At 39.4% G+C, this 16,417-nt stretch overlaps 1 protein-coding gene across 1 annotated transcript in view; it reads right to left on the reverse strand.

Moving 5' to 3' along the window:
- Window positions 1-2,038: 2,038 nt before the first annotated feature.
- Window positions 2,039-16,417, reverse strand: part of CNTNAP2 (contactin associated protein 2) — a gene marked incomplete at its 5' end in the record, with an annotated part of 1,159,740 nt that continues 1,145,361 nt past the window's right edge. Inside the window, 2 exons of the mRNA XM_082045698.1 lie at window positions 2,039-10,678; window positions 11,612-11,683. Coding sequence (XP_081901824.1) covers window positions 10,479-10,678; window positions 11,612-11,683 — 272 coding nt within the window. The 3' untranslated portion in view covers window positions 2,039-10,478. The remainder of the gene's footprint in view (window positions 10,679-11,611; window positions 11,684-16,417) is intronic.

Consider the following 16,417-nt stretch of genomic DNA (forward strand, 5'->3'; position numbering starts at 1 on the left):
TGGAGCCACTGATACACAGAAACCTGAAGAGCACTCTGCACATCATCTCAGGCTTTCATACAGCCAGAGCTTTTGGTTTTTTTTTGTTAAATTAAGATTTCAAATATTCAAAGCAACTGTACACACACACACACAAAAACCCCAAAACAAGTCCTCATCTGGCAAGGCTCTTTTAATGTTGTACTTTTACCAAACCACAGTACATACTTCAAATAAGGCCTAACAGATTATACTCTTTATAAATTTACAAACAGTTTATTCTCCTTAAAGAGATCATGTTACTTTTATCAGTCTTCTGTATTTCAATGAATTATATGTTTATTCAAGCATAACATAGCAAATGTAGCCATAAATCTGTAGACTAAATGTCTATAACAGAGGAATCTCAGATACACTATATTTTCAGATTAGGATTTTTTTTAATATACACATTTTTGTTTAAATAGGGTAACGGTCCCATCCTGGTTATGCTTCCCATGGGAAAATTGTGCTCAAGAAAGAAACTTGTGGACTGGAATAACTGCAAACAGACAAGGTCTTGGTTCACCTGCCAGGAAACTGGGCCAGCTTTTTAGGCACATAACCCTGGGATTGGCTTTCAACCTGATCTGGAGGGAAGGGCTGAGAGGCTGGTTTTGCTTTCCTAGTAGCTAATGGCCCTGGTCCTTTCCTGGGTGCAGACAACTCCACAGCAGCAGGAATGAGGCTGACAGGAAAGCACAACCACATTTCTGACTCTAACCAAGAGCCCAGGTTGTTGAGAGCTGGCTGGCCGGTAGAGACGTGGTGTACAAACAGTATTTAAAGAAAAAGGACTACAAGAAAAAAGGAAGTAAAATGGCCTGCCTCAGTAGCAATTTTGACTGTCTTTTGCTACTGCTGTGTTCATGAAGCTATTAATACTTCTGAACCCTCATTCATGTTCTAGTCTCTCCTGACCCCTTTTTCTGCTCATGAGGCTATATACCCATAGCCATGCTGTGGCTAGCTTGCTATCTTGCCAAGCAATGACAGAGAAATCGGAGCACCTCACTGAACTGTGAAAACCCCAATAGCCTGCTGAAGAAACTGTGTTTCAAGGCTTTCATACTGATCGACACCATAGGCTGTGCCAAGCAGGTGTTTCTGAAGTGCTGAATGACACGGATGGCTTCAATCCATCTCTCAAAGACTGAGAAGTTCGTGCTTGAGCCCAGTGTGTCCCTGCCAGAGAACCAATGCGGAAAGGAAAAAAAAAAAAGAAGACACTGATAGAAAACCCAAATCTAAACCATGCAAATTATAGCTGGATAATAAAAATCAAAATCCAAGCCCACACCCCAAGTCTCCCTTGCAACAGAAAAGGCTGGTTGCTTTCTAGAACTCCAGAACCAGTCACTCTGTATCTCCTAAATAACAAGAGTTTGGCAATAATTACCATGCACAAAGTAAAGGCCACTTATAAAACATCTCCATAAAAATATCTATTTATCTCTATATCTCTATTTATATATGTTAGTAAGAAGCTTCAGACTGAGCACAGCCCAAGCACTCCATAATGGGGAAGAATCTATTTAATCCCCATGAAATGAAGTGCTCTTAGTTAAAGTTGGCATCCACATATAGGATTGAATCAGTACAGATGATTTCCAGCAGGCGCCTGGTAATTAGCACTATTCAAATTGGGTAGCAGGCTGATGGAGGAGCTGAAGCCTTTCAAGAATATTGTGCCAAATCATGCTGTTGTATCAGAGGAACTCCCTGGACTCGGAGTGCTCAATGCATTGTTCAGTTCACTAGGACTGAAGATATTTTATGTGACACCTACCCAGCACACTGATGGGTCTTGATCTACTGAAAAGCAGAGAAAAAGAAAAGATCCTCCTTACCAGTGTATGAGTGAGATCGACCACGTAAAGCAGGTTTGTGGAAAGCCACTTCCCTGGGCTTCAGAGTTAATGGGAATCAAGTGATGTCTTAGCCTTCTTTATCCAAGCGACTCTGATCCCTTACCTTAAGTAGCTGGGAGCTTCAAAAGATTGGACACAATGCAGGAGTCGCAATGCGGTGAGTATAATATCTCAGGTACTCCAAATACAAAAGCATTTTTTTTCTGTCTCTGAGAAGCTAGTGCAATGAAAATAAAATTCTTTAAGAACCAATGCTGAGAATTTTCTTGGATGTGCTAGTAACTGAAACCTGTAAGAATGCTCATCAGGTGCCCTGGTTGAGATGGACCTTTAAAACTCCAAGAGACGAAAACCATTAGAGGCTTTTATAATGTCACTATTTTTGTGTCCTCTTTTAGAGGCTACAGTGGCCTTCTACATACGCCACAAAAGCACAAGGGAAAGGGATGTCTGAGGGTTAATTGTGAAATCTTGTGGCTCTAAGGAAACAGAAGTTGGTGTTTGCTAGGCATTTATTTTAGTATTGATATCTCTTGGGAAAATTTGAACCAAACAGAAGAAAGCAAGTACGCTTAATGGAAAGAGGTGCAGCTGCCTCATTTTCAGATTCTCATTGCCAGATGGTACCATGATTTTGAACCAAATATAAATCAGTTATAAAATAATGCTGGGGATGCCAGAAACCAAACTTTTACTTTCAGTCACTGAGTATTATAAATAGATAAAAAACAGATGCAAACATAACAGATGGCAGGAATTTAGTGGCATAAAACTCTCCCACTACAATACTCACATTTTAGGAAGGTGAGAAGCTTCACCTTGGTCAAAGTAGCAAGCCTTGCTGAGAAGGAGTTTAAAGATGACAGTAAAAGATCATGAATTTATTGGTGAGAAGGAATATTTCTGAAGGGGAACAGAGATGAAGAAAAACAAAACCAAACAGAACTGTCAGACATTCCTTTCCACGCTGGCCTTGGAGTGGTGGGTAAGGGGTTCCCAAAGAAAGAAACGTTAGATGTGTATAGAGATCTTACTCCTATACCAGGAACTGTGTAACAAAAGGGACTTTAGGTTGTGTTTCAGGGTGTGCAGCAAGGGGGATTGATTTCTCTTTGCTACCTCACCCTGTTGCAGTAGTTCATGTTTCAGGGATAAAGGTCTTGTTAGTGCAAGTTACATAAGAAAACTCTGCAGACAGACCTTGATTTTATAACGGAAGTAAATTACAACTAGCCATTGATATGTGGCCAGTGCTTTACGACAGCAAACCATAGATTTTAAAGTATCTACCCAATAGAGATTTTTAAGACAAAGCTTGTGAATTTATTGACTCTGCCAAGGTCAGACTCCTTCAGTGACGTGTGAGGATGTGCAGTTTAGAAAATAAACATTAGCATACAGGGGATGACTACCTCACCTTTATTCGGCCAAGTTTATTTATCTTGCCTACCTTCACATAGATTAAAAGAAATACTACATAGACTTGGTTGGTTGCTCCATTGCTAATCAAAGCTATGACTAAATGTCAGAGGGCTGTTAGGCTGGAAATTTTCCAGATAAAGCCTGCTTCCACTAGATGTGAGTCATCTAAAGTTACTGCTTTTTGGCTGATTCAAGAGTTTGTTGACTCGCTCCAGTGACTCTTTCAGTCTGTCTTAAACAAGAGTCTGTTGATAGCCAGTGGGGGGAAAAAAGTGACTGGACAGGATGCTGGATAATCTTATCTAGCCTCTCTTTCCCATGGAAGGTTGGACCGGAAGGTTGAACCAGAAGGTCTTTCGTGGTCCCTTCCAACCTGGGCTATTCTGTGGTTCTGTAAGATGGGGGAAAGGGGACAAGACAGGGACAGGTAGGAACACATCTGAGAATTGTCTTCTAAGCAAGGACAGACATGCAGGTAGAAGAAGAGCTTGGGACTTGTGATTCTGTGCTCTCACCAGCAGCCTAGAGCAGCCTCCTTAAGTTTCATGTCTTCCGCTGTATTCCCGTAACAGCCTGTTTTAAAGCATGTAAAAGATGGCAGAACCTCAAATATTTTGGCCAAAAAGGCAATGCAGACATGGTGTAGCAGCACTGTACCCATCCCAAATCCCTAACTGGAAGGCAAGAAGAAATTCTTTCTGGTATAGTTTATTGTTCAGGATGCTAAACATTCTGTCACATGCTTTCTGCTCTAGTGCCATTCCAGTAATTTACTTTTCTTGTTAGAAAACATCATCTACACCTTGACATAGGTTTTCAATAAATAAGAATCCTAGAGCAGCCCTTTGCTAGAATCCAGAATGCCAGCTCTTTAATATTATCAGTATAAATACCTCTAGGTTCTAATAATTAATCTCTGACCCTTGGGGACAGAGGAATTAATGCTATGAAATTTGAGGAAATAACCATTTGCTATTCTCTATTACCCTATTACATATCAAGTAAGAACATAGATCTATGGTAAAACAAAGGGTACACAATTTTTCTTATGTTTGTTGTTTAATCCAGGTGTTTTTCCATTAAGGAAAAAGTAGCAGTGGGAGCATAAGTAGACACTATTGGAAGTTGCTGCATCACAGGAGTGGGATGCACTGAATTTGTAACTTGATTCTGTGTATGTTTCCAGAGCATATCTTAAGTTTTTTTTTCAAAAACCAGTTCTGGTTGTACTTTGTATCATGTGGAATAATTGCTTAATTTTTCTCATATGATGTTTTGAAAATAGAAAACTAGTCAAAATAAACACTTGTCTGCGAAAGAACCGTTGATACCAAGCTTTTCGATGTGAAGTAACTTTTTAAAAAAACCTCATTTGTAAAGAAGCCACGAATCAGCCACTTTTCTTCCTGGTTCTTATACTGTTGGCATAATCAATGGTTTGAGCACAGTGCTTTGAGAAGTCTGCTTATACAGGGTGTTAAAAGAAGCGTGCTACAGATTGTTAAATAAATGCTTTTCAGTAACCAGGTCCAAGCCTGCTCTCATTTGAGGAACCATATGTGCCTACTACTGTAGGGCAAAGTCTGAGTTTACCTCCAAAATTGCACTTAATCTCAAGAGTGAGTGATTTTGCTATCACTGCAGACTCATGGACTTGAAGCAAGTTTGGTATCTTATCCACCACAGACCCACAGTACAGGAGTAATTACCCAAGAGCTGTAAAAATTGCATCCCAAATAACCTCAGATTTCAGAGGTGCACGTGCACACTCACACACTTCTGACTGCAGTGAAACACAGATGGTGACAGAAAGGAGGAAAGACTCCCCATGTCACAGTGTACAAGTATCAGAAGGAATTTAAACTTGAACCTTTGCTCCCATGTCTTTGTTCTAGAGTTTTCCTATAAAAATGAAAAATATTTCTGTAGAAAGCGTGACTCTTCTTCTAGGGGTTACAAAAGTCAGTACAAATGAACAGTCAAAACATGGTCACAAGGCATCACAACAGGACTTTGCCACTACTGTGTTCCACAAAGTAAGTTAAGGTCTTTGATGGGGTCAGGGCTTTGGGTTGGTGGTTAAAGCAATTCACACTGATGCTTCTTTGCTTAGATTTCATGCTCTCCCATTCAAGTGCACTTAATGTAATTCTTTTATAAAATGCTTCACATCATAAAAACTTTTTAAAGCCTCATAAGGTAGTTTGTAAAAGGAACAGAAACAAGTCTGTTGACCTAGGTATACATTTTTCTTGTCAACTTCAATAAAAGGCTCACATTCACAAAGGAAAGGACAGGGCTATGGTAGGAAAAGAAGGCAAACGACCCACACTCAGCCATTTGTAGTAAGTCTTGTGAAGCTGGCAATACTACAGAGCCTGCAATAATAAATGTGAGCAGAACTGATGGCAGAGTGCTTGCTGAGATCTGCAAAGTGATCAGAAAGGGAAAAATCTCAGAAAGGCAGTCAGGGTTGCATCATGCAGGAGGAACATACATGCACTTCAGTACATCTTCTCTGGTTTTAGAAGCCTCTCTTCTAATGTATAACTGTGTTCTGAGGTCCCTGTTCTCATGTATTTTGGGTCTTTTTTTTAAGAGGCCTTTCCAACTTCTGGCCTTTCCAAACTGACTTCCTGGTACTAGAGAAGGAAAAATATAGACAAAGATCAGAATATACAAAGTATGAGGAAACAGCTGTTAGGGTAATTAAAACTACTTTTTTGTTTGTTTGTTTGTTTGTTTTAATTTACCAATCTGGTTTCTAATAGAACTTTAGTTAGATGAAAAGACATTTCCAGAAGATATTAGGTGTACATACACACTGTCCTTCTTTCATTCTAGTTTACATGCTGTTGCTTTTAGAAGGCAAGGTTTCTGTTTCTTTTCTCTACAATGGATAATGAAATCTGATTGACAGAATTTAGGTTCTGCTCTTCAAAGATCACACCTTTTCAGGATCACCATGCTTGATGGAACGTTAAATCATTTAAGGGAGAAACCATATTAAAAGCTATTGCTTGTCAAACTGAGATAGCTTCACATTTCAACATATACCCAGGAAATTAGATGCATCTGCCATTAAAGGGCACCATTTTAAAGAAAATGTAATTATTTACTAGACTCTCATATGCCTCATATACCACTGCTTTTGCGGTCTTAGTAAAATATTTATGATGACCATCTTTTCACATACACCATGCTACCTAGAGCATGATATTAAAATGCTGCCATGCCTTTGAAGTGGTAACTGCTAGAAGAGATAAATAAAGTATAGGTAATGTTTAAGACAGGAAAAATACAAAGCAGAAATAACTCCAGTACCAGTTAAAGATACATATTCCTATTTAATACATCTGAATTTTCTATCAGTATATGGAATAAGCGGTGTGTGAAAGACCTGATTCAAAACCACCAGATTGGATCGTGGACTTCCCCTCGAGGCTGGGTTGACATCAAAATCAGTTTTCCACCATTTTGGTTCTTTGGAGCTCCATGACTCTTTACCTGGTGGTCTGTATGTGTTATGAATGAGGATCTGAAATATTGCTTACATTATTTCACTAAAACCGAGAGCTCTAGTCTCCAGTCGAGTCTTGTTCTTCACACCACTGGTGGCAGTTTTGCCACCAATTCCCGTGGAATCAGGAATGAGCCTTTTAGAAACACAACTGTGACACTTTGGTTCTCCAACCAGTACAAAAAGCTACATTTTCCTGCACAGTTCAAATAGGTGAAACAACTAAAAAGAGGTGACAAAACACTGACTATTTTAATATTCCTTGGGGAAAATACAGAGTTTTATAAAAGCAGAATCCACTCTCCACTCCACCAGATTTTCCCACTACAGGCGTGTGGCTAATACCTGTCAAACAACATGGATTTTTGGCACAAATAAGAGTGGGTGAAGTAAACTGTAGACGTTGTTTCAACCTCCGTAATAGGTCTGCAGATGAAGAAGTCCTCAGAATAGACATAGTGCTAGCAAAATATACAAGCTACTTCTCTGAGCCTTCTCCTGCTTTACTGCTAGGCTGCTGAATGACCACTGCCTAGAATTAAATGTACGCCATTCTCAAAAATGAAATACAAAGCAGACAGGCAGGAATTCACCTACAGTCACCAAATGCCTATACAGAGACCAGCTGTTAGTCTACAGTACCATGTCTACAGTCCAATTTAAGAAGAAACAACGATTCTAATACTTAAAAGAGTTTCTAGAGTTATAAAAGTGACTGTATCATGAGAATAATGACAAGATTGAAGATTATCAACATTTTAACACAGCACTAATGAACTTCACATAAAGAGGTCCGTGGTGTCCAGTCAATGGAGAGATGCAGATGCTTACAACCTGATTTCAGAAATTCAAAACTTCTTTTTCAAATTTAAGACACTAATTTACAACCATTGCTTGTGCTATGGTCAAAGGTTGTTTTCCAGAAATTCTGCCTTATGGGGTTGTGGGAGATTAGTTGGTAAACTTTTAGAAAATCAGTGAATAGGTACCACAGGCCTTGCTACCATAACCCAGACAACTGCCCTTGGCTTCACTGGGGACTTGGTTAGGCACAGATGGCAGAATTTGGCAAATTTGTGCTGTGGCTGCTAAGTCTGTCTCTCCCACATGAAGCAGCAGAGGACTCTAATCTCTCAGGACATACAAGTCTGATTCTCCTCCCAGACATTAAGTTCAGCTTAGTAAGTAACTTTTTGCTGCAAACCATATCCCAAACTATGCAAATGATGCTATATTCACTTCTCTCGGTAACTCAAAGTTGCAGGCAAGGATGTTTTTCAGAGTGGACTAAAATAACGGTAAAAGCAAATTAAACGTAAGATAATATAGAAAAGATAATGCCTTTTCAATCCTACAAAGACGTGCGTGATTGCTATGTATTTTGCAAAAGTTAGTGATGCAGCCTAGATCTACCCCATGTTGATACTCTCCAAGGGATGGAGATCTATCTTACATTCATGATTAAACAAGAATAAGGACTCATCTGCTCAATTAAACACAAGAGAGGGAGAAGTTAAAACTGGAGGCAAGGCAAAAGACTGCAGAACACAAGAGTGACAGAGGTGACTTTTATGCCTACCCAAACCTCTATGCCACATAATGTTACCTGAGAAACAGTAATTTTTTTTTTTAAACTGGCAACTTTTTTGTATGCTAATTCCAAATCCACAAACAGAAGAAATCAATGAGTTTGGTTTGTTCTGATGTCTGTGTTCAATGAATCCAGAAGAGAACTTCAGGCTACCGTCCTTAAAACCCAAATTACTCCGTCTTGTCTGTCTGACAAATTGTGCTTATAAATTCGTTGTCTGGTAAGACATGATTTTCTTTTTTTCATTTTAAAGCATCGACTAGAACAATGAAAGATACAACCAAAAATATAAGGAAATTAAAGATGCCAGCATTGCTCAGTGTAGTAGACTGCAGATATGTGTTAAAAATAAATCTTTCTTGTACAGAAAAATGGATTAAATCTGTGCATAAAAAACCCAGAAATATTATAGCAAATCTAGAAACATAAACCCTTCTAAAGTGAAAATCTTGGTATTGTTTCTGTTCTTTTAGCACAAAAGAAATGTCCTGCAATACATCAATTCCTTCATTCTGTTCCACTGTAAAACCAGCCCATTAAGGCCTTAAATTCCTATCAAATCAGACCACTGGAGAACCATGCTCCTCTGCAGAGAGCATGCTAAAGCTATTTTATTGCCATAAAGGGATATTAGGTCTTCAGGCTGCCCCTTTGCCTTCCCTACAAGCTGCCTGCCTGCTTCTCAGATGATACCTAAAACTTCCCTGGCCTGAAAGGGGGTATGGGGTGCAATGCTGCAATTGGAATTAGCCTTGCTATTCTTAAAAATGCCCTACAAAGACAGCAAAATAGCAAAATAGGTACATCTCTGTATTGAAAAGTAACTCTCCACTGTGCACTCTGTTTCTCACATGCTCTCTGGGCAGAGCTTCCGAGCCACCTTTGCCTTAGGTTCCTGCCTTTGCGAACACTACTGGCAGAGGCTCTCCTCGCAAAGGGACTGAAACAAAGGATTTAAAGAATAAATTGCTATGCTAGAGTTAGAAAAAAAAGTACTATGTGAAGCGTGTGGGTTCATATGCATTGACTAGAGCTATGCTAGTATTTCTGTGACAGCCTATAAAAAAGAAACAGAAGCAAACGAAGTCTGGCTCTAATTCCCTACTACAATGCTTACACCTAAGTACAGTATATGCCAATATGCCATAGGCAGAGCCAAGTTTAAACTGGCATCTGCCTCATGTCACCAGTGCCATAACTAAAGACACAGGAACAGATTAGGTCTACAGACTCACACAGCATCATCCTCCCTCAGAGACCAACAAAATAATAAGAATAGTAATAATAATAAAAACCCCAAAGCTTACTGTGCTTTATGATCACCCTCTCTGGTAGCAGGAGTTGCAATAACAGTATTTTTACACTGCTGATGGGAATTGTATGCAACCAAAAAGTGCCTGGCTCAAGAAGACTGATCCTGCCAGGTTGGTATGGGTTGATGATACGCTGAAAAACTGGTGAGCATGATTTGCATTAATCCTCACTTCCGTGTCCCACCCCCAGCCCTGAACTCCTGGCTCAACACCACCAAAATGAATGGTGATATGGACAAGGTGCGGGGCTGAGGGCAGCCTGTGGGGAAGTGGCTGGCCATGAGGGAACAAAATGCTAGGAAGAAAGGCCTGCCACTTGCTCTCAGGACAGAACTGCCAATGTTTTAAACGCCTTTTAAAAAATGTAAAAAAACGGCTCCTTTTTCTTGTAGCAAGTATCCGGAACACTTCTAAACACCCACAGAAATAGAAAGGAATTACTGAAAGTTTTAAACAATGCTGAAGCTGCAAAACTGCTCTTTGTTTTAGTTGCTCGGATATGAAAGGGGCAATTTGCTGTAAATAAATATTAAAAAGTATTTTTTCTTAAATGCTTGAGATATAATTTTTTTCCTCCAGTCTCAGTGGTATTTTCGTGTCACTTGCTCCTCCAGTTGTGCTGATCTTTCTACCGTACATATGCTCACGTGTCTGACACAGAGTGTTCTCGCCCCATTGCAAGAGTAATCCCAGTCCCACCCTGGCCCAGCTTCTGTCCCACCCCAGGCCCCATCCTCCAGGGCTTAGATAAGCCATTCCTTCTTGCTCTCGTCGATGGTTTCCGTGAAGTTGGGATCATTGTTCATGATGGCAGCGTCGGCACTCTCAGCTGACTCTGCCCCTTTGGCCTCATTGGTGTGGTAGGTTCCCTTGTGACGAAACATGTAGCGGATCAAGAACACCAAGGTGCAGAGGATGGTGAAGATCACCACTGCGATGACGCCTACGCAGAAGAGGAAAGATGCCACTAGTGAGGAGAACACCAAATTTTGACAAAAAAAAAGGATCTCACAACTCTGAGCTGAGCCAAAGCTACCTGGGCAGTTCAATGTTACCATAGTTATTTGGTTTCCACTACTCTAATATTTATACATAGCTTAGTGGATGAAAGGACAAACCTACCACCAGTATGTCATTTTACAGGCATTTATATGACTGAAAGCTATGAGGCTGATCTTTATAATTTTTTTAATATGCCTTCAGTATTTGATGTGGCAAATTTCAGTGGCAAATTTCTCCCATTAAGAGTTATGGTATAACATTTCTGTACTGCAGGACAGGGCAGAGAAAACTGCGTGGTGTACACATAAAATTAATCAGGATCCTATTTCTGGAAGCAGCTGGCCAGAATGTACTCAGTTGAATGCTAATTCAAAGTTCAACTCTGGTATTGCTTAACATCACCTAGCACACCGAATGGGCCTTTTCTGGCACGTAAGTTATAGGAGAACTTGGCTCCTAAAAAACAACGCAAAATCATGAGGGATTTTTGTCAAGAGCCATTAGTGTTTGACACAGATTCACATTGAATCTGCTGTAACTGGAAATGTGCCCATGCCATTTCATAGAAATTAATCACTCTGTTAACGTAAGTAACTACAGCAAAGTAGCTCCCCACATGGATGCTTAATATGTGGATTACATAAATGAGTATTTTGATTTGGTTAAAACTGAGTCTGAGGGGACAAACTAAGTGAGAACAAATCATTCCACTAGGACAATGTGCTGGAACTGACTTACAAAAATCTCTATTCTGTTCACGTGTAGTTTTCCCACATAGTCAGCTCTTAACAAATAGTTTGAATATGTTACCAACTGCAATTTAGCTGTCACTGTCATGTCCAAAATTTCTTAGAAAAGCAGACATTTTTCCTACCTCCAATAATGGCAGAGTTTCTGTTAACTCCATCTCCTATAGCTTGTCCGTTGTATGGGAAATCAGCACTGGCTGTAAATAAGGAATTAAAGATTCATGTTGCAGTATTAGTGAAACTTCACACAGTAGTTCAGAATACATCCAACATCCTCAGATACAATTTAAAAAAAATCATGATCACTAGATATTTATCCAAAGAAGAAGAAAAAATCTTTTACTATTATCTAATCCCTCAGAACTTCTTGCTTCCTCCTCTTAAGAAAACTAAAAATAAAATAAAGGAGGTTACCCTCAGTAAGCATTGCTGTTAACACAGAACATCACTTTGTTACCCTACTAACACAAATTCAGCAAACTTCTTTAGCACAAAACCAAACAAAACCAGTACAGGTTTAAAGAATCAGTATAGGTTTAAAGTAGAATTTGGATGGTGGTCTTGGCTTTAATCCCCAGAAAACAACACAGAGGCTTTTCAAGGCCAATCTCATCAAACTTATCATCAACATTTTCTTTATAGTCAGACATACCAGCTAGACACTACAGTGACTAAGCAGGCCCAGGGAGCTCAGCAAGTGGTTGCAATCATTCTCTTCCACTGGACTATGGCATTGATTTTGAAATAGAAGAATTGTTGGTAGATGTATTTAACTGGAGACTGGATAAGTTGTACCCTGCTGCAACTGCTGGAGAACCAGGAGTGCTGTCGTGAAAAAATGAGCTTAGATGTCCATGCTTTTTTAAAGCATCTATGGCAGTGTTGGTAGATTATTATCACCATAATTCATGAAATCCTGTTCAGTTACTCTTGTGTCAGCAGGAGACCTGCTTACCTGCTTTTATATTATGGTTTGGTTTAGTTTGACTGAAAAATTGTATCTAAAATCTCAGACAAATGTGGAGGTATAGAATACCTTTTGCTACAGAAGTGTCTATACCAGTTTTTTACTGAATGTATTATTACCGATGGATAGAGGAGGAAGAAAAGCACTCATTACTTTCTTTCTTAGGTGGAAGATCCCTTGAAATTCTTCCGAGCAGCAGCAGCTTCTCAAATGATCCGAAATAGCTACAGACCAGGGGTCTAAGAACTGCAAAAGGGTAGCGGCTGCCACAGCAATTAGGCAGAAGAGAATGTATGAGGGCACATTCCTTGACCCTTCAAGGTGAGCTTAAAAACAGAGCACTGTCACCAATAGGCACCAAGTACAGTTATTTCAGATAGCAGTTATGTCATTCAAACACATAGTGATTCATCTCTGACCTTACTACGGTCAAATTCCTCAGCAATATCAAGCAACTTTGTCAAGAAGACAACCGAGATTCTTTCTTCCATCATTGCTGAAATTCAGGAACTAAACAAGGAAAGAACATGCTAAAGGAGGCTGACAAAGGGGCAACAGTAATACTGATGCTCTGGCAAAAGCAGGTTGTAAAGAGTAACTCCTAAAATCTTTTAAAATTACTAGACAGATAAAATTAGTATTGTTACTACTGACGCTCATGTTTCATGGGAATCTAAATCACAGTGGTATAATAACTAATTTGCATAGCTGTAATATGCAGATGAAGTACAGGGCGAATTGCTAATGGCCAAGTGTGTTACCTTCATTTCTCTGTCGCAGTTGGGAACACCTCTTTCCTGTTCAGATTCTTCTATTATCATTGTGACATCATTTTTTACTACATCTCAGCAAGCGCTTTCACACTGCCTGATACGTCTACCTCAACAGTTTCAAGTCATGACTTGCCCAGAGCAAATGTGTGCCATGGAGCTGCAGTTCCTGTGTGTAGTTACTCTGAAAAGCCCATGTGGACAGCAAGTGAGTTGAGAATGGAACATAAGGTGGGTTTGGGAAGGATACTGCAGGAGTCTTGTCCTACATACTGTGTGATTTAATTGTTAGCTGAGGCCACAAATAGGACTATTCAGTTTTCCTTTAATACCTGCCCTATAAAGTTGGTTTTGAACAGCTGATTCCCATTTGGTCTGGGGACTGTACTGGAAAGGTTTCCTTACCTTGAGAGCTTTTTCTGAATCTTCCCTACGTTCCTCTGTGTGAATCAAAATATAAAAAGCAGAGCAGAGAGCTAGCCTGGAAAACCCTGGCACAAGAGATGTGCTGCCAGTTCCCTGAAATCCTCTGCTCACACAGTTGTGGCACAGAGCCAGCAGTTTGCTGTCAGACACATCAAAAACATTCTCCTAAAACCTGCAGCTAGTGTGAGGACAGACCAAACTGCACCAGCAAATGCTGAGCTCATCTGTGGCTTATGAACATCACTTCATCTGATTCCCTTCCAGTATCCAAGCTGGGTGATGCTGTTCTTTGCAACATGTTTTCCCACAGCAGGCAATTGGGTTTGCTTCAAACACTATCATCCTGAAGCTAACTTACGTAAAAGGACACAGCATATTTTGCTTTTTCTTTAATGGGATGCTGTTTATGAAGCCATAGTTGCAATAAGCATAGAGTAAATCTACAGAGCCTGTTATTAGATTTTGCGCTTTTCAACTTTCTGTTATTAGTCTCAGGGCAAATGGGGTTAAAGAAACTTTGCGGCACTTAAAAGAGTGATTAAAGACTGACTGCAGGCAAAATTCATGTTTTGGTCATCATTTTAATGACATTTGAAATTTCAGATGACCACAAAAATGCAGTAGGAGACCTACCATCATCCAGCACGCTTGGCATGGTCATTGCCACAGCCAGCTGCAGTTCAGCAGCACTCGCTGAATGGAAAGGGGAGACAGGACTGAATAAACAGACCATGATTAGGATTTAGATGTTAAAGATGACAGATGTGGTTGTTTAACAGAGTGAATAATAATGTTGCTTCATCACAGTAGGCATGATTTTGCATCTGCCATTTGCAGAGGCAGGGTTTTTACAAAGCCTTCTACAAATTCACAAAATTGAAATCCAAAATGGCCCTGTTAAAGTACAAAAGTAGTCCAGGAAGTAGGTGTGGGCAGAGAAATCAGAAAAAGCCTGTTCAGTAAATGCAAGGGGAAAACCAACAACAAATGGGGAAACTTTTCAGCTAGAGAGCAGTACTGAGAATTACAAAGTAAAAGGCAAATCTCATTTTGACATACACTGCCAGGACTGTTACATATAAGCCATTAGAAGTAACTCTTTTAGTTAAAATTTTTTACTGAGTGGGCAAGTCTTAGTTAAAATGCACCATGCTACAAAGGAAGCTACCATTTATATTTGCTCCACAAAAGGAACGGTGGACATGATCACAAGTCTAAAATAAACAATGGATGAAACCTGTGAAATGCTAGAAACTGAGTTTGTTCAGCCTAAAACTAACATAGGTTGCGAGGCTGCTGTAACCTGTCAGCTTTACAGATGTCCACAATTATGAGAAGTATTCTCCCATTATTAAGACCATCTATATTTTAACATAAATATGAACCAGAGACACAACTGTAACAACCGGATGTCGTGATCACAGAGCAGTCCTTATTAAAGCCTGCAAGTACAGAAACTAATAGCTTGACTCTTGATAGTAGAAACTAATGTTCAGTCACAGTCAATTTTCCCTTCCTAAGGGGACTAGATTACAAGAGAAACTCTGAATACATGCACAGAAATGATGGAGCAGGAGTAAACAACTCCATTACACAGTCCTGCATCAAAGGTGGACACCACAATCTGTAGACTCTACTTGCCCTTTCTTGCTCATCCCACTGCCCATGTTTGTCTCATCCACTGCTCTCCTCCCAAGCCTGGCTCTGTGAAGAGCCATGACAAGTAAATTTCAGGAAAAGAAGAAAACAAACCGAAGCGTTATTAAAAATACTGTGTGCTTTTATGCTGCCAAGGCAAAAAGTTAAAGTTCCCCCCTTTTTTTTAAACTTTATTAACACATCTATTTTTTTCCTACTTCTCCAAGCTGAAAACAGAGAAAGGAGGAAAACTGCCCTTCCTCCTGCTTTTCTAGGCATTTGAGAGCAGATTCTGAGGGAGCACTGTTTAACATTAAACTCTGTTAACAGAGTTTAATTAAAGTACCACTGATATCAGCTTAAGTATACAACTGAGAATTTAGCTGCAGCTAATATTAAGCATTTCCAAGTTAAAAAAAAATACCCACACCCAACCATAAAATATTTGAGAGATATTATTAACCACAACTATATTATTTGCAAAAAGTTATTTTTGTTCTAGCATGGGGGACAATCATTACTCCCTGAGTTTTTAGTGATGCCTCAACTGTAGCATTAGACGCTCACAAGTAAATCCCTAATATGAACCATTTTTCTGTCTCTATGGAAATAGAAGTCTTCACAGTCACAGACTTAATAATGGTTTTGGTGTAAATTATGGGATACTGGAAAAAGTACACCCATATAGTAATTCTGAAGCTACCAGAACAGACATGCAGGCTTTTGACTTTAAAAATGTAATTTTCTTCTGTCATCAGTAATGCAAATTATTTGGAACATGAAATCCTCAACATAAGCTCAAAATTCACAAATTTATTAAATTCTTTGCAACCTTCTTTGCTGGGAGGGAAAGGGAGAAAACAAAATGAGAAAAAAAGTTCATAAATGACTAAAAGTCCTCCAATGCTTCGGTGCTATTAGGAACAATTATTTAAACTAAGTTTTTTTTAGGTATGTTCTGTAAGATCAAAAACATTTTGAAGGCTTCTGTTATTTTTTTTTCTAAGAATTTTTCACTGAATCGCAAGCGCTTTTACTGAGTTATTGGTGAGCTCTGCTGAGAGAGACAGTCATGCACAGATATGACAGAAAACAAAAACCCCACTTTTTTACATTTTCGTTGTGAAGGG

Source organism: Streptopelia decaocto (genome assembly GCF_964273445.1).
Source record: "Streptopelia decaocto genome assembly, chromosome: 2".
NCBI classification, from domain to species: domain Eukaryota; kingdom Metazoa; phylum Chordata; class Aves; order Columbiformes; family Columbidae; genus Streptopelia; species Streptopelia decaocto.